Here is an 18,900-nt window from a genome sequence, read left to right on the forward strand (position 1 = left end):
TGCAAATCATTGTACATGGTTTTGGGTTGTGATTTGGGAAGTGAAAAACTGCAAATGAGTGAACTATTCATATTGAATCAAAATTGGCACTCTTTTGGATCCAAACCTCCCAGATATTCGCACTTTGTTTGGTATGAAATGTTGTGTTCAGTTCAAGATAAATGTTTTTATTTTGAAACATTTGTAAGAAAAACAAGCAGTGTCCAACAGTGACACTCCAGGGTCAAAGTATGAAAGATCCAAGCTCAGTTCCTTCCTCTGCATGCAGGATTTGAAACTTAACAAGAAGATTTCCCCTTAATAAGGGGAAAGAATAAAGGTCCTAAAGTACTGAAGTTTATAGCTGCAGAAGTGGAGAAACTGAGGCAATATTGGTTAAGCCAAGCCAGGGCTGTATAACTGCAGTGCAATTGAAACCACGTGGGAATGGCGGGTGGAAATCTAAATCAACTGAGAAAAGGGAGCCAGCAGTGCCAGAGCAAACCCCTTGGAGAAGGGTGGTGGGCTGACATACCCAGAATTTAAAGTGTGGTGCAAAGGCTGCAGTTGTTCCCTAGGCCTTCAGGAAAACTTAGGTGGCAACTATGAAAGCCATGGCTGGCATACCAGTGATAACTGAGGTGGATACAGTCTAAGCTTGCAACAGGATAATGCTGTTTGATTGGACTTAGGCAGAGAATGGAGGATTTTGGAGGAGGATGAGGCTACTATTTTAGGAAACTTGCACTAGGGTGTCACACAGCATAACACTATCTGAGCACGTGTGGTTGCACACATTTGTTTTTAATAGCTTTAAAACTGAATTGCAGAGTTGGCATAAGACCTCTGCCTTGTTGGGTGTTGGTGGATGTCCTTTAAACGGTGTTTCAAATGGAAACCTCAAATGCTTAAGCTGCCCTGAAGGCTTGGCTGGTGGCTGGGAAAATGAGCTGGAGTCTCTGGGAATAAAATTCCTTCCCTCCCAACAACTCATATCACAGTATCTCCCCAGTCCTAGGATGGACACTGCTAAAAATTCCAATTGTGAAGTAAAATCATCCAGCTGATGTGGTGCAAAACATACTGCCCAAGAGAAGCAGTACTGTTAGAGCCATTTATGGGACTGTGTCCAAAGCAGACAGTGCAGATACTGCCTGCAAAGCAGAAAGGGTGATGGCAAGCATTGGGGATGTTAGGTCTGAAGATGCTTTTGCCCCTCCTTCATGGGAACAATGTTTTCCTCCTAACCAAGAGGCTGTGGGGAGGGGAGCTGCAAGTGACTAATTTGATTAGACATTATCCTTACAGGATGCTGTATTGACAGCTACACTCAAACCTTTCTGGCTCACTCATCTGTTGGCATAACGAGATTGCAGCTTATCTGATTTACCAAGTAATATTCTCATGCCACCTGCTTGTATCCAAGAATAAGCTTTCCTGCCTGGAGTCATGGGAGCCCAGCGAGGATCAGAGCCGTGTCACTCACCCCTCCTGGGCCAGGGTCTTCTTCTGCCCCCAAAGTCCAGCCCATTCCTCCAGCCACGCATAGATTGTCTCTTGCCGCACGGAGGGCTAGCGTGCAAAATCTCAGGGCTCTTGCTCAGCATCCTCCTCTGGCCTTTCCTTCACCTCCACAGCTGGCCGGGGACCTTTAGATGGCACCACAGCATGACCCTGCCACCTGGGCTCTCGCCCCCCACGCCAGGCACTGCCGGAGCCCCATCCCCATGTGCAGCCCCAGCTAGTGGAGCCGCCAGCGGGTGGGAAACTGCTGCAGCCTCCCTGCGGGCACCCGTGGGCAAGGCGGTTGGAGCTGGACGAGGGGCGGAGGGCACTCAGGCAAGTCTGGGGATGGTACCAAATTGGGGGGAGCAGAGGGCAGGGCTGCCCTTCAGAGGGACCTCAGGGGCTGGAGAAACAGGTACTGGGAACCTCCTACAGCCCAGCCTGGGTAAGCGCCGAGTCCTGCCCTTGGCTGGCAGGAGCCCGACAGAGGTGCAGGATGGCAGCAACGGGGACGTGTGTCAGCTGGGGCGTGTGCATGAGCGCAGCCTGAGCTGCATACTTTCCTTAATGTAATCTGGCTGTTACACAGAAATACAGCAGTGGAGCACAGGAGCACAGCTTAGTGACAATCCTAGGTCTGCAGAAAATGCAGCTTGAGCAGTAGCTGGTTATGCTAGAGATCTATTTTCTTGCTGACTGGATAGGTGATATCTGAATTGTAGCAGGATCATTAAATGTTTATAATGAAGTATAAATCCCATGCACTACTGTGAACAGGAGAAAGTGTGCTGCTGGCAGTTCAATTGCAAAGGGTGAGCAATGTGTTTTAGAGTCAAAATTAGTACCTGGACACCGCTCAGAAAATTTTGCTTCCATTTTGGCCAGAATGTTGGCTCCATCTTCTCATGAGCAGGGAACATCAGTCCTCCTCTTATTAATTCTGTTGTAGAATTACTTTAAACCTAGCATACTGATTTAAGTATTGCATTAGTGAATTGCAGGAAACAGTCAGAGATTTGAATCTGAATGGCTGTTGCAGAAAGGGGGTGGTGCTATGGACACACATATAAATATAAAATTTTACTTTAGATAGTAGTGTGTTCTGAGTAAGCAACAATCAATAGGCATGCTGAGTTAGCTTGCCAAAATGCTTTCAAGCTCCATAAATTGATAAGACACAAAAAATAACTCTTCAGGTTAATGTGAGGCTAGCTCTCAGTTAATTGTTTTATTTTATTTCTGAAAAAAAAACCCTCTCCCTAAATGCAGAATCTTGCAAACTTTTAAAATAAATGCCAGGGGGGTTTGTTTATTTGTTTGTTTTTTAAATAATTGCGTATTGTTTAGAGGAGGTATAAGAGCACCTGCTATACTGGAGGTACTTCACTCGAGGGAATGGTAGTGTGTAAGAGGCCGGACCTGCACTGCCCAGTGCTCCAGGACAAGTCCTGGGTTTCCGAAAGTGGCAGCCCTTCCCTTGCACTCTAGCACGTAAGTCAGTTTGGGATTTGGCAAGTCTGGCTGTTGTTTTTTGAGAAACATCTACGAGAAAAAGTATCTTTGCCATGCCAGAGGACTGGAAGTGTACCTGAGCCTTGAGTAAGTCCACCAGACCTGGTGGTGTGCCGTCTTGTCTTTATCCTCCTTGTAGACGTTGTAAACATGCACAGATTCTCTTCCTCTTAATTTTATGGAGAGATGGCTTAGTTAAAAAAATTGTTACAATACAGTAGCAATGGCAATTTCTGCAATAAGACTACATGAGTTTATTACCTTTCAATTGACAGATTGTATCCAAAGCTCTTAGCACAAATCACTGAACCTTGAATAAGAAGATTACTTAGTTGGTCAAATGTCCTGTGAATCTGAAGAACAAAAAAGATCATTAAACTCTTCCCAAACTCTACCATGTGCACTCCTTCTGCAACCATCTTCCCCAAATACTCTGGGCGTGGAATTAAGGAAAACACAATGGTAGGACACATGAAACTTTAACAAGGAACATTAATAACACAATCTAAGTGCTCAGATCTACCCAGAAGCAGGTTTGCTCATGCAGTGTCAGGGGGAAATGATGAAGAGGAGAGAAGATGCTCTAAGAAAAGGTTTGCAAATGTCTGCAGAACAAGAGGGCAGCATCCCAGATGAGTGAAGTGATTTGTGGGAAACATGGTCACAATGGGGAAAAAAAAAAAAGGCAGAGAATACGATTGTTTAGCAGAAAAGGAGTGGAGCAGAGAAACTGACTCTGAGTTCAAAAGTAAAGAAAGAGCAGAAGAGATGATAAAGTAATGAGGAAGAAGAAAAGGGCTATTGAGTCCATAAGAAGCTGTGGAAAAAGCCAAGGACTGAAAACTGGGAAGGAATATGGAGAGCATGGAGAGTACAGTGATTAAAAAGAGTGGTGATGAGCCAGGAGGACCATGGGGCAAAAGGCAACAGAAAATGCCCATCCATGCTTCTGGAACTGGTTATTGAGGAAAGTCCTTGGGCCTCTCATCAGGGAAGATCCAGGGGACAGAAGCATTTCTGCAAGCCAGGTGGGCTGTTGGGTAGGGGGAAATCAAGGCTGAAAGGGTCCTACAGGGAATATTTCAGAGTTTTCTTTTGGCTACTCAGATAGCAACAGGTAATACTGAATGTTTCTCAACACAACTACTCCAGGACAACCAAACCAGGCTGGGAAGATGCTCAGAGAAATACATGTTCAAGTGAGTTTAGAAAAAGGCTGATGGCACACTGAGATAATAAAGATGGAGGTGGCTCGGGGATAGGCCTTGCCAGGACGAGGTGACAGTACTGGGCAAAGGGATGCAATTACAGAAAGTGGCTTTAACAAAAAGGACAGACTACTATGAACAACTGGGGAACCAGATGTGTGGTATCGAGCGTAGCCACCATGGGTAAGAAGAGGTCAAGCCAAGAAATCATGAGAATAAGCTGGGAGAGACCGTGTAGTCTCAGTGCACAGAGAAGAACAGTGTAAAGAGGGGTGCAACATTGGCAGGTACAAGGCTGCAGCAAAGAAGCAGCAAGTACTCATATTCCAGAGATCAGCAACAGGGTTGGTCATAGAGGTGTTTTACTGGTCATAACAGGAGTGGCCACAGGTCCCTGTGGTGGGGCTGCAGGCACAGAACTGCACTAAGTCCTGCAGAGGTTTTGACGGTGTTTGGGCACACTGCAGCATGTCTCCTCTTCCTTCTCTCCTTGTGAGCAGAGGGATGCTTAATGTTCATTTCCTGCAGCAGAGATTGCTGCAGTGATGGTATTTTTATGGGCATTAGTAACTATCTCTTTGAGGCAACACTGCAATTTTCAGTGTTTCCAGCTTCTTGCTCAGTCTGAAGTGGATGTAAGCTTGGTCTTTGGGTCAAGTGTATTCCAGTTGCAAGTTTACAGAAGTGGTAACACTTTGGGACCCTGAGAGTCAACTGGAACCTCTGGGCCCTTCTGTAAAATAAATCGCTCTGCTATGTAAGTGCCCTCAGCTGATGAGAAGCATGCCATGGTGAAAATGGTGAAGTTTCCTATCCATGGAAGATTTACTCTATCATCTCAGGTCTTGCAGCTTCAAAGGAAATCAGCTGTTTAAAGCATAAAATAAACAAACAAAATCCTCAGTGAAAAAAATAATAATAATAATCTGATCATTTTTGATAGCTTAGAAAAAACCTCACAGTTCTTTTCCCTTCTCCAGAGCAATATAATGAAGTCCATCCTTTTCTCCCACAGAGGAAGCAGAGATAGAAGGCTGAAATGCAGTTTTATGTGAAAGCCTTTGGCCTATTCCCTAGCTCTGTGACACACTAATCAGCCTCACGTTCACAACTGCCCTCTCCGTGGAGTGCAGAGAGGTCCTCTGACCTAAACTCCTAAGGTGCTCCTTAGTCTGTTTCCGCCTTCTGTTGCAGATGGAAGCTGTGTCCTCTAATGCTTACTAAGGCCAGGTGCCTGGCTAATGGCCTTTGGCTGCATGCACATACAGATTCCCCTGGCTTTGGTAATTTGTGCTTCTGGTTTTAGCTTTGAAGTCCATCATCAGGGCTGGCATGGACATCCTGGCTTATCCAGAACTACTCAAGCTCTGTGCCAGCAGTATCACTTTTGTAAAGCACCTTGAGATTCATGCCATGTAAGGAGCTGTAAATATCCCATTGGAGTAATCTGGAGCAATAATCTGGAGGCAGCACTTACTGTCTGCAATATGTAATGGAGGACATATGTTCTGCTGTTACATTTTGCTTTGCAACAAGTTAGAGCCTATAGATTTATTCCTAAATTTTTGGTGTTAAGCTGCTTCTGTTGCATGAACAGAAAAGGAACCAGACTTAGAATACTACACGCATGATTTGCACCTTCAGGGATATTCACATACCCTCTGCGCCTCTTGTTTTTGGAAGGCATCCTGGGAATAACAACAGGGATTAAATAAATTCTGGTCTGTTACCTCACTGCAAAATGTGACAGGAGGTACTGGCTGCGTCAAGGGAACAAATCCCTTCCTCCTGCCTTCCCGTGGAAGAAGAACAGGATCAAGCCATGGAGATACCCCACAGCTGTTTTCAAGTGCAAAGACCTTAGCCCCAGACAGCTGAACTCCCCTCATGTTTGCAGATGCCACCCTCCTTGCCCACTTTGAAAAGGCAGGCTCTCCAGGTTTCCTGTGCTGAAAGGGCTGATCTCTGCCCTCCAGGAGCTGGCGGGTTGGCATGAAAAGACAAATATTGTATCTTTAAACAAGTGTTGTAAGTAAAGTGAATAAACTGCCAATGTCTGCAAATGGACCAGTTCAGTAGTAGTAAATACTAGATATGTACATAGATATGTCAACAGTATGCCTAGTAGTAAATACGAGAAAACAACAACCAAAATGTCCACCTCTTTATTTGATGGTCAAAAAAAGGTCTCTTTTTCATCAGATTGCCTCAGGCCTGGATGGTCTTTTGGTACAGAGTAGCAACAGGCCATTAGGGAAACTGTTATGACCTGGAGAGTGAAATCCAGCAGCTCATTGATCAAGCTGCAACCATCGTCCATACAGTTGTGCAGAAACCTGGAGATGGCACAAAAACTGATCTGCCTCTTTGGCTGGCAGATCCCTGTATGTTAAAATCCCACTTCAGGAGATATTTTAGGCAGCTCTGCATTCCCTCTGTGCTGCCAAGGCAGCAAGATGCTGAAGGGTTTGGGAGAGAGGCTGTAACTTAGTTTTGCTGCCAAGCCCTTGACAATGGCCCTGAGAAAACCGTTCCTCCCGGCCTGGCTACCCATCACGACAGAGAAGCTGAGGCTCCTCGACTCCTCCGTGCTTTGAGCAGCCTCCTGTTTTCGCTTGAGAACTGGGGGGACGTGTGTCTGGCTGCGTCTGAGATGTGTTGTGTGCACGGGAGCATGTGAGCCCCTGTTCTACCAATTGTCAGTCAATATGTTTACCAAGAATGACACTATCATACTTCAGAAGCGAAAGCTGCCTTTCAGTTTATGTCATTTAAAGCTGTGAGGTATTTGAATGGCGCCTTGAAAGTCATAAGGCAGTTATTTATGATGCTTTTTTATCTAATGATGTAACACACCCAAGAACCTTACCCTTGAACCACAGAGGAACAAACTTCAAAGGATTTCCTCTTCATCTGTATTGCATCACTCTCTTCATTGGGAAAGGTCAGCATTTCTGAGCAGAAGTCACAGAAATTGAGAACCTCTTAGCCAACGGCCTTCATGTGGTGCGCCACCATGGGAAAGCCTTATTTCTCCTGCCTCTCGCCCTGGTGAGGGAGTAGAGCAGACTATCGCTGTCCTCTCAGTCCTTGGCAGACCTGGGACTGGGACGCGGGTCCTCCAGCAATGCAGGCACATGTGTGTGACACCCCAGAAGGAAGCCCTGCATCCTCAGCAGCACGAATTAGATCTAAAGCTAGAGCAGGAAATCCTCCCGGCTTACAGTGCAATAACCACTACAATAGCTGTCAAGGGCGACTCAAAACACATCTACATGTAGTTGTTCTCCAGCACCCTGGTAAACAAGCCCACAACTTGATTGCCTGATGGACAGCAGGGAACTTAATGCCTGATGCAGGAGGCTATTTAGAGATCTCATACTGTGCCATCGGCTGCTGAGCTAGCATATGTTGCTAAATCTGAGCCGGCAGTGCAATTGCAGTAATTCCCAGAGCAGTTTACCCAATGCTTATTCCGATAATAAAGCAGAAGGAGGGGGGCTGCTAGGGGTAGGAAATCCAAAACTGCTGCTGCTGTATTTCATAGGATAGGGCAGAAGATAAGATTAATCATCTCGTTTGCATACCTGTTTTACTGCAGGCCATTGAAACTACCAGTTACTCTTGCGCTGAGTCCAGTACGCTGACTACATGTTTTATTTGGTCAGGCCACTTCTTCTGTTAAAAAACAGCCAGTTTTGATGAGCAGGTCTGGAACAGGCCCTTGGATATCTTCTTTGACTACCAGACCCTGCAGTGCGCCTTTGTTTTTATAAGATCCGTTTCATGTTACATCAAATTTAACAGGCCCAGGAATATGCTTCAGTGCTTTGATGCCTCCTTTTTCTTTTCTATGCCCAGCACAAACTACCATAATACTGTGAAAATGAAGGTTAGTTTGATTTTGTTTTCTTCTTGCTCGAAACAGCAAATAATGCAGTGACAGATGTTATGGTCACCAACCAAAATCTTGTGCTGTGATTAGCTATTATTAGCATGTCTCTAATCCCCAGGGGATTAAGTGGTCACCTAAGCATGGCTTCGAGTGTCACCTATGTCTCACATGGACATAAACTAATCTGTTTTGTTGGAAACAGATGAAATGATAAGTATTTCAAAGCCCTTCTAATTTACAGACAATACTGCAGTTTGTTCTCTCTCAAATCCCTGTGTCAGGGTGGAAGAGCACACTTCTGCACTTGGATTCAGCGTCAGGGGAAAGTCCTTTGAAAATCTAGTGGGCATCTAGCCCTCAAAAAGCAGTTTAAGCAGTTACTTTTTATGTCATTATTTAAGTGGCCAAGCATTTAAAGAAATTAAATGGGCTTTCTGTTGATTTTCATTTCACTTCTAAATGAAGTAAATGCTGCTCGTGGAGAAGACACAAGTACAAGGAGCGTGTGCCAGAGGAGCTGAAGGTAGGCAGCACAGTGTGTGCGCAAGGCCATAGGTAACGAGCTGTGCCTGAATTAACAGAGCTGGTTATCTTCACACTTGGTGCTGGAGGCCACTAGCCCTGTGCAATCCTTTCAGGGACCCTGCTCATCCCTGGAGCATGGTACATATGGTGAGGAGACAGCTGTAGCTGAAGGACTAGGTTGGCAAATGACTGTTTGGCATCTTTCTAGAAAATCAGGCCAAGGGGTGCAGGCAGGACAAGGTAGATCCACCTTGCCCAGGACACGAAGTAGCCCGTACCTCGCTGCAGCAGCTGGGTGTGTGCCATCTCCCCACACCTCCAGGTCTTGGTGTTCCTGGATAAACTCAGCTAAAATGCCCAGTGAGAAGAAGACGCCATTGAGCATAGCACTGGCCAGCCCCGAAGTGCTCCACCTGCCCCAAAGAAAGCCACTTATAAAGAGCCAAGAGCACGGGGTGTGATGGTGTGGCCCCACCACGGCTGGGGAGGGCATGGAGGCTGAACCCAGCCCCTCCATCAGGTGGAGGGGGCATGATGTGGCACTTGGTCCTGGTCACCTCCAGCCTGACATGAATGCTCTCACCTTCCTGTCCCAGTTAACAGCAAGTCACTCCCCTGTCAACTTGCCCAGGTTGCCTTTGAAGCCATGCAGATGGTGTGAACAGGGTATGCTCAGTCCCTCTGCCAGACATGTGCATGCAAAGTATCATTGCCTCCCTCTAAAGTGTAAGTGGAAGCTGCACAGAGCCCAAATCAAAGCTTCCTCTGGCAGCAAGCAAGGACTGTCTCTCCCAGATAACGGGCAACCCTAAACAAGCTGCCTGGAAAGCAACACAGTTCACACCAGCTGTGGGGTGAGGTTGCATGCTTCTGTTCAGGAATTCCTGGGCAAGCAGCTGTAAGTGATCTCTGCAGCAAGTCCAACACATCCAGAAGGCTTTAGCCTTACTCTGAATGTCCAGATTGTTGGATCAGTATCAGGAGGTTCAGGACTCCCTGGACTTACTCTGTAGGAACTATAGTGTCATCCCTAGTGGGTATGTCCAAGGCTTCCCAGCACCCAGTAGCCCAGTGGGAGAAGTAAGTGGTAGTGCTGGCAACTCCTAGATGAGTGTCTGATGTCTTAAATCTCCCAGATGAGCCTGGGTGGAAAGAGTACCTGGGCAACCTTTGCAGTTAGGGAAATTCTTTGGGCACTTGGGGAAATTGTAAGAATGGCAGGCACGGTTTGCCACCAAAAATGTTTTCCTAGCCACTTCTGCCTTCTCATCTTTTTGTGCTTTATTGCATCCCCATGGAAGTCTTCTAGGAAGAACATCTTGGAAGGAGAGAGCTATAGTATTTATGTAACTGGAAACGTTGACAAGATGAGCTGGGAAGAATGTGTATAAAGATGTTTCATTGCACAGGAGAACTGGGGACTCCAAGATTTTGACGTGAACAGGGGACTCCAGATTTTGACGTGAACATGAAGGCAAAATCTTTATTTTTGCACTTTTTTTTCCCCCCAGTAGATAATGCATAACATCCTTCTAACTCTTGCAAGGATCAGCTTAGTTTGATGATGCAGACATTGGAAGAGCTAATTATGTATCTACCCCATGCAAGCTGTCAAATATGAACACGTGCCTATGTAGATGAGTATGTACAGTCCATGAGTTTCTCTGGTTAATGCTCTGTGCTTATTCTCCTAACACGTGTTAGAAGCAGAAAGACTTCAATGAGACAAAGGTGTGGCACAATCACATCCGCAGACTTATTAGCTTTCTGGGCAGCTTTTTCCATTATGTAAAAGCTGTGTTTGTACTAGTATAGCAGTCAGACCCACCAGTGTGAGGATTACAGTTGGTTTTTACATAATGGATTATCCAAGATTAAGCGTTTTATTCAGGCACACGAGCAAAAATAACCAATTAGTGACTTTGCAGATTCATTATTTAAAGGCAGCTGGAGGGCAATTGACACAAAACTGTCCTGCTGACCACAGCCCAAAGAGTGAAGCAGAGCAGTCTCGGGGATCTCCAACATCTCTACCACAACAGGTAGGTCTCTCTTCAGCAGAGGTGGGCCAGATTAGCATCTCTTGCAGCAGGGAAGTGCAGCGTGCACGGCAGCAGCTGGGAACAGAGTAGCTGCTCGGGTGTTTGGAAGTCCTGGGTTGGTAGCTCAGCTTGGATGCTGCAGGCAAGTTTCAGGTACTGTGTTTGATCTTGGCATCAGAACAGGTATTCAGGGTCAAATACTCTGCAAGAATGTATATGCAGGTGCTTTCTTCCCAAAGTGTGAGAAATAAATATGCTGGGATACGAATGAGCTGGGATACCTGAGGAGACAAATAAAGCCATGGCCACATTGTGGCTGTGCTGCAATGGCAGATCAAGCCTCTAGAAACTGAATATTATTTGTCATGTTTGTAGAGGGAATGGTCTGAGGGCAGACAATACCAAGATGTATTTCGCCATTAGAGTAGGCAGCTAGGAAGAGCCTGTTTTGGTGATGGGAACTGGTCATAAAGAACACAGCTTTGCTGGCTTGAAAGCAAAGCGGACACTCACCATTAAATAATTAGAAACAACATCCTTACAACCTACAGTGCTTTACCAGAGCTCATCAGAACATTATTCTTCTTGTGAAAACAAAAATTCAAAAAATTTCAAATTTTTACCAATTCTTACTAACCTTATCCAGAGTCTGGCTTGATTTATAATGTAAAAATATCATGAACTGCAATACTACTACTGGCAAGCAAAATATTCTTGCAAAGTAATTGCCATTGATGCTCAGTTTTGGCTGGATTTAGGCACCACAATGACCCAGTGGTTTCTCGGTGGAGGAGTTGGTAGTCTACTCAGCATGGAAAGAAACTAGTTTTAAAATGAGGGGAATGTATCTGTAGGCACAGCACTAGCTACCCACACCTACTGCATGAAATAAAACTCCACATTTGCTTTTGTCTTGCAGAATGAAATACGCACAGTATGTTTTCCTGGCCTCGATCTTCTCCACTGTTGAATATAGCCTAGCTCAGACCTGTGCAGTGGAGTCTTTCTCTGTGAAAGACAATTTTGATCCAAAAAGGGTAATTATGGTTACTTCAACAGTATATGTGAAGAAGCTTCATATATAAACTGTTTTTCCAGGTTATGGGTTGTGTTAATCTAAAGGGGTTCCTCACCAAGAAGTTAACTCCTTTTGTATGCTGTCTCTCAGACATTATTTCTGTAGTTTGCTTTTCTCACTACTGTTTAACCTTCTGAGCATTATGGAAAAAACAGCCTTGAAAGTCAGGAATGTTGTTTTATTAGACGTCATTTTCTGTTAGCTGGCAGCTCAGTACAGATCTCAGCTTTGAGTGGTCCCGTGAATGAAACAATTTAGATCCCCATCAGAGAGAAAGCCCAAACACATGCCCTGGGGGACTTGCATCCACCACCAGCCATTCTTGGGAGTCATAGCAAACTGAAAATTCATCTAGTTGGATATTCTGAACACAGACTGACTCTTGTTTAAACACAGCATTTAATCTGCCTGCCTCTGAGGAGGAAATCAGGGATAACTTGGTGTTGGAAGGTCCAAACAGGTGTGCCAGTACCTATTTTGACTGTCCCTCAGCAAACATCACTTCCAGCTGCAGCTGGGGTGGGGCCAGCACTTCCTCTATACAAGATGGGCTTTGCTGGAAACAAACCCATGTCTGGGGAGAGCTTTGGGAACATCCCAGTTTTAAAAAGTCAAAGTTTTTCTCAGGCTCCTGTATTTGGGAATTACGGACTCTGTTTCAGGCTTAAGCATGTAACTTGCCAAACAGATCTCATTAGCTTCACTGAAGAATCAAATTTAACACAGCTAAGTTCTGCTTTCCTCAATATTTCTACTAATAATGTTAACTTTTGAGAGCTTTCCTGTCGCTCAGTCACGTGTTTAGATCTTGTTTTCATTTTACTGGATACTGCTTGTACATTTTCAGGGACCCATTTTTTTCCTAGAAATTTTCTTCCCCTTAATCTCATTTCACTTCCCCCTGCTGCTAGTCTCCCCAGCACATCCTTTCTTCTCCATAGTGCACAGAGTCATCGCTTTCTGCTTCGCTAGGTAGACCCTTTTCACCATCAGAGATCAACTGTGGCCCCCGGCAGCCACAAGAGTGTCTCCAGCCAGCTTGCTAAGGTCTTTGTGGCCGCAATTTGGTACTGTTGATGGCACCTTCCGCAGGAAAGCAGGGGCCTGAACAGGAACGGGGAAGAACCAGCCTGACTTCCAGCAGGCATCTCAGGATGGGAGAAGCTTTCGGTGTGCGGTCACTGTGACAGGAACCTCTCACATGACGACAAGTACATGCACACAGAAGTCCAGAGCTGCTAGACCCACTCCTCCTGGCACAGAGGCAAGGGTTCATCAGCCAGCGTAGCAGGACCAGTGTGCTACATACCCACCCACACTCAGACTTTCTCCATAGGCCAGGCAATGGGTAGTTAGAAGGGCACTATGTTTACAAAAAAGCTTTTGTGCTAATCTTGCCATGGTGATTAATCCAGATACTAATAGTCTTTCATGTTAGTATGCAGGGAAATGGTATGCCCTGGCCAAGAAGGATCCAGAAGGCCTTTTCCTTCAGGACAACATCTCTGCTGAATACACCGTGGAGGAAGATGGCACAATGACAGCGTCTTCCAAAGGCCGAGTGAAGCTTTTTGGGTGAGTCCTCTTGACTTTCAGCTCTAGCTGCTGCCATGAGGTACTAGAGGAGGGAGACATGGATGGTGATCTATCCTGAGCACACAACACAACCCGGTTTTCTTCATCAAAAAGGGAAGCTCAATCAAGGTAATATATTAGAAGCCAGAGGTTAAACACTTTTGAGTCCTGGGTTACTTCTCAGCCTGGCTTTGGTCTGGGTCCGTCACAAAACTACTGCATAAAGTCAATTATAAAGTCAAATCTTGAATGACTGAGCAGTTAGGTAAATTAATTGCAATCAAGTGAGAGGCGCTAGCGAAGCCTGCAGGGCTGCAAGGGCAGGACAGCTCTCATTTCACTGAGAGGTTCAGGGGAAGGAAAGGAGTGTAAGTGAGCATTACTTTCACAGATCTTTCAACACAGTGTTGGATGGACTTCTAAGGAAAACACGTGGTTAACTCTTGGATGCCATTGAGATGCCTGAATAGGCAGATGGAAGGAAGCTTAAGAGTTTTGCCTATTGGTCATGGCTACTATAAGGAATTACAGCATGTAAAGGGATTAAATAGCTTTCTGGGTGTAGAAAAGAAAATCTGGGGCTTCCAGTAGGCTAACACGGTGTAGAAAAGAAAATCTGGGGCTTCCAGTAGGCTAACAGTAGTTCTGTTGTGCATTAACTACCAAAACCTGTCTAACTGCATGAATAATAGAATAGAGCAGGTGGCTATGAACCTTATAAGTCTTAACAGCACAGGAGTCCAGGATATTTTGGGATGGGGCAAATGAAGCTTTGCAGGCATGCCACACAGTGTGGGTGGAAAGATTACTGAAAAGACTCTTCAGAAACGAAGTGGGGTCTCAAGGCTGCTGGGAATTTATTTCTGCAATGGCAGGGTAAAGGGGAAGCACAGCCTGTGCAAGGAAGGGAATGAAGACCCTTCCACTGTTTCACAAATCCAGGTAACACTTGACAAACTGTGCTAAGACACAGGTGGTATTCAAAGCAAACAGATGCCAACCAGAGCAGGGCATTAGAAGAAATGGACAATGAAGATAGGCTGTTCAGGCACCTACAGGGTTCCCACAGCCTGTGTGAAGGCCTTTAACTAGCTTGGACAGCAGAGTGGCTGTAATTATTTCCGTGCTTGTAACAGACATCCCTATGCCAATAGCGCTAGGAAGGGTTAGAGAGAGGAGAGCCAACTCCCCACCTCCGCCCGGGGACACACCAAATGAGCCCAAATGAGCCCAAATGCAGGTCAGCTCACTCTGCAAACTGCTAGCAGGGAGCCAAGAAACGCCTATCATTTTCCTTGGTGGCTGTCTGCTTGTACAGAAATGGGTGGTACAAAGCCTGCTGAGCTGAAGGAGGGTCAGGGCACTGCACCAGCTGCGGCGTAGGTGCACAGCAGAGGAGGGGACCAGGCAGCAGCAATGCACTGTCAGTGATGGGGGGATGTCACAGGTTTGTATTACTTAATGACAAACAGTGACGTTGCACTAAGAAAGGCCATGCCCATGCCTGAGGCAGTTGTGCCAAACCGTAGCCTCGTTCTTGCCCGAGTCCTGAGTGAGGGACACCTATTTGAAGCTCACAGGCTGCAGGGTTTTACCTTCAGTCTCATGGATCTCATTGCAGGTTCTGGGTGATCTGTGCCGACATGGCTGCTCAGTATACAGTACCTGACCCAACCACTCCAGCAAAAATGTACATGACTTACCAGGGCCTGGCCAGCTACCTCTCCAGCGGTGGTGAGTGAACTTCTCCAGCCCCCCAGTGCTGGTCGATAGCTTACAGCTGCCCAGATTTGTGTGTTTCAGTATATGAGCAGGAAAAACAGTTGAGCTCAGATTGCTCCAAGCAGAGACAAAGGATCCTTTTTTGGGGAGATGCTTTCTCCAAGCAGTGCTTTTTATCTCCACAGAAGGGGCAGGATCGAGAGACTCCCCAGAGACCCCACCTATACACCATATATATTAACAGGGAGGATGCAGCCACATGAGGCAATGGTCCACACGCATAGATTTTGTACAGCCAAGTGGGGTGCTGAACCTAGGGAAGCACTATTTCCTGGGCCCTGCAGTGGGCATTATAAAGGCGCTGAGGGTCAGTCATCCTTGTACTCCTCATAGCTAATGGGAGGCAACACGTGGACCCACATCTGCACTCCAGCAGCAAGGTGCAGTTCTCGGACAGACACAGCTGTACTCCACAAAATGGAGCTGTTAACTGAAGTCCTCCTTGCAGAAACTGCTCGTGCTGAACCTCAGTTATGCACCCTGCACACCCCATACTTTGTGCCTGAGTCTCCCATAGCTGTGGGACTCCAGCTGTGGAAGCTGGGCAGGATTTGGCCTGCTAATGCATAAGAAAGAAGTAGATTCACTTAGTACTGGCAGAAGTCACACCAAAATGCACTTAGTTGAGCAAGGCTGGAAAACAGGAGCATGTTTTGCTGAGGCTTCTTGTATAGGAAATGTAATCTGTATGGCCAAAATTTCATCTGTATGCCCCACCCCCCATGCTTGAGCGAGAAACATAAAGCAACTTTTTGTCATTGAAAACCTGGAAAGTCCTAGTCCTCCTAATACTTCTAGCCTAAGAAACCAAAGGTGAAAATGCACTGAGCATCATGGGGAACAACATGGTCTCAAGATGCCCTGTGCTTGTCCCAATTCTTCACTTCATGCTGTGGAGGTAAGCGGGATGTGGGAGGTGACTTTAGATCCTTTGGGAAGCTATCCCTGCCACGTGCTGAAGTGAGGCGTCAACCTGCAGGATGACTAGGTCCACCTCTGCTCTGTTTTGCCCACCGTGACAAACACATGTGTGCTGATGTTTCAGGGGACAACTACTGGGTGATTGACACCGACTATGATAACTATGCCATTACCTATGCCTGCCGCAGTCTCAAGGAGGACGGCTCCTGTGATGATGGCTACTCCCTGATCTTCTCACGCAACCCCCGTGGCCTCCCCCCAGCTATTCAGCGCATTGTACGTCAGAAGCAGGAAGAAATCTGCATGTCTGGCCAGTTCCAGCCTGTGCTTCAGTCAGGTACTTCGGACTAAGTAGCACACTCACTGAAATGGCTGCGCTGGCAGCTTGTAGAGTAGGTGATCGCATTTGCTGTAAATGCGACAGAACCGTAGCAAACTAAGTTGTACTCTTTTAGCAACTTATTTTAAATGTTATATCTAATAAGAAAATAGCTGGAAAGGGAAGTCCACACAAGGGAGAGAGCCTGTTAGAGGGTGGTTCTGCAGCCTTAAGTTTGCCCTTATAGGAATCCTGTGTGCTGAAGCTGGCACACTACCAAAGGAAGATCAGCTTTGTTACTCTAATAGATAGGATAGGGATGAGTGTAACCACCTGGTGTTTCTGCACTTGGAAATGCTTGTCTTGCCACCTGGATAACAGCATCTTACCTTAGGTCTATGCACTGTCCTCAAGGAAAGGAGGAGAAGCTGCCTCCAGGAAGGAGCACCCTCACTCTTCTTAGCTCCACCATGATTTGTGTCCTGGGCAGTCTGAGTAGCAGAGACAAGGGGCTCTGAGCAGCAGTTCTGACTGTCTGCTGGCAGTGCGAGTCAGCAGTTGCATCACATACATGTGAACAGAGTATGTCTAAAGCCCATTTTGAGAGAACTTTTTTTCTGGAGGCATGGGAGCTGATCTTCTAGCTCATATGCTGTCCATGAGATAGGCAGATAATTTTTTAGGGCTATGCTGGAGGCAGAAATTCCTCTTTGTTGGCAGCTGAGTGCCCACACCCTTCACACACACACTGGCCTGCGTGGAGATTGGCCCTTCACTGAGCCAGGCCTGAGGACCTGCACTGGGGGACTGCACAGTAACACGCATTCTGCGCTGCTGGACAAGAAACAGCAGCTAAAACCTTCTGAACAGCACATCGTTGTGTGAGCCAGTCCTCCACTACAGAGCAGGTGCTGGCATCATCCAAGGTTATGGGACTGGTATGGGAATCCCTGTCCCATGCCCCTCCGTATTGCTTACTGTAGCAGAGGAAGGGTAGTTGGTTTGTGGGCTCACGCCTAGGTGCTCACATAAGCTGAAAACTCATTGCTAGCTGGGACTAGCAAAGGCTGCGCAAGTGCTATGCCAACAGACAGAGAGCGATGCAAACGGCAACTTCTGCACCCTTCCATCCTAATCTTGTACTGTGATTCAGAAGTACCTTAGGAAGCCTAGCTACGGCTTCACTGAAGACTAAAAGGCTGTTAAAGCACTTCGCAAATTTACTTAGAAGGACTAAAGTTTACTTTTCTTTCTTTCCAGGGGCCTGCTGAAAGTACACTTCTGATCCTATCCTTAAGCACAGAAACCAGACCTCTTGGTCTTGAAGTTGCCACTCAGCTAATAAAAAAAGAAAATCATAGTATGGACTAGTGTGTTTTTCCTGAAAAACACATGAAAATGTTGGAGTTTTTGTAAACTGTGTGTAATACAGTATCGATATTTGAATTTTCAAGAGAATACCTAACGTGGCATTTGTCAATAAAAGTTTTTAAAAAAAAAACCTCTGGAACTGCTTTTTGTTACCTGCTGTCCTGTCAAGGAGCAGGAAGAGCAGGGCTGCTCACTGAGGGGAGGTGAGATGGCAGCCAAGGGTGGCCCCAGCACAGGCGGAGCAATGTCCCTCCCCATCACCAAGCAGGGGGAGCAGGGCAGGGGTGGTGACAAGGACAGGTCCCCTGACAGCGATGATCATCAGACAAACACATGGTGACAGGGTAGGTCTGGGGTTCACCTGGGAAGTTCAGCCAGCAAGCAAGGGCAGCAAGGCACAGGGCAGGGCACAGGCATGCCTGCGAGGTAGCTCCAGCCAGAAACAGGACTGGAGAGCGGTTCAGAGGCAGAGCTACCTGCAGCAAGGCTCCCAAGGGGGCAGGGGCCTGGGCTGAGCTGAAGAGGGTTTGTGGACCATGGAAGGTGGGTGGAGGTCCCAGGTGAGGCTGCGCAAAGCAACGAAGGCTTGCGGGTCCCTGCAAGGCCCTGGCATACACAACGTACCTCTCCCACCTACATTTCTATTTAAATTCTGAAGTTAAGAAATCCTCTTGAACAGCTCTGAGATGAGGCTGATGATAGCGTGATCCTTGCTGCCTGGTAGTATCTTGTGGTTATTTCTGGTACATCTGAATACTGAAAAGTCTGCACAGAGTATTTTTAACTAGCCCCTGAATCACAAATGCAATAAAGCAGATGTTCCTTTCAATAACACTGGGACATCGCTTTAAATGAGCAGTTACTTGCATTTCTAATGGCATAAGCAGTAATTTACTCCCCACTGCCTTCACAATCCAGCCTCCAGTATCTGAGAGGTATAGAAAGATACAGAGGTATAGAAAGATACAGAACTGACAGGTCCAAGAACTTCATAGATAGAGGGAACCAAAAGAATAGTATCTAGACAACTCCATGCAGAAAAAAGGTAACCCGAGTCAGCATTTTTTGACATATATTTCCCACTGCTTGCTTAGTAAAATCACATTCACTTTCAATGTTTCCTATGAACAAAACTACCAGTCCAGAACACCCCCAGCACCCTGCTGAACCCTGCAGTTTGTCAGCAA

General features: G+C 46.4%; 1 protein-coding gene across 1 annotated transcript; it reads left to right on the forward strand.

Annotated features, from left to right (window-relative positions):
* Positions 1–11,587: 11,587 nt before the first annotated feature.
* Positions 11,588–17,640, forward strand: LOC127027658 (purpurin). The gene is made up of 5 exons (XM_050913461.1): positions 11,588–11,704; positions 13,184–13,320; positions 14,942–15,054; positions 16,148–16,360; positions 17,603–17,640. The coding sequence occupies exons 1-5, from the start codon at positions 11,588–11,590 to the stop codon at positions 17,611–17,613; spliced, it is 591 nt and encodes a 196-aa protein (XP_050769418.1). The 3' UTR covers positions 17,614–17,640.
* Positions 17,641–18,900: the final 1,260 nt, after the last annotated feature.

The sequence above is a fragment of the Gymnogyps californianus genome, chromosome Z (assembly GCF_018139145.2).
Source record: "Gymnogyps californianus isolate 813 chromosome Z, ASM1813914v2, whole genome shotgun sequence".
Taxonomy (NCBI): Eukaryota; Metazoa; Chordata; class Aves; order Accipitriformes; family Cathartidae; genus Gymnogyps; species Gymnogyps californianus.

Coding starts and splice junctions, on each gene's coding strand:
- LOC127027658 (XM_050913461.1), top strand. CDS start 11,588: ATGAAATACGCACAGTATGTTTTCCTGGCCTCGATCTTCTCCACTGTT. Junction 13,321..14,941: donor GGCCGAGTGAAGCTTTTTGG/GTGAGTCCTCTT, acceptor ATCTCATTGCAG/GTTCTGGGTGATCTGTGCCG. Junction 15,055..16,147: donor CAGCTACCTCTCCAGCGGTG/GTGAGTGAACTT, acceptor CTGATGTTTCAG/GGGACAACTACTGGGTGATT.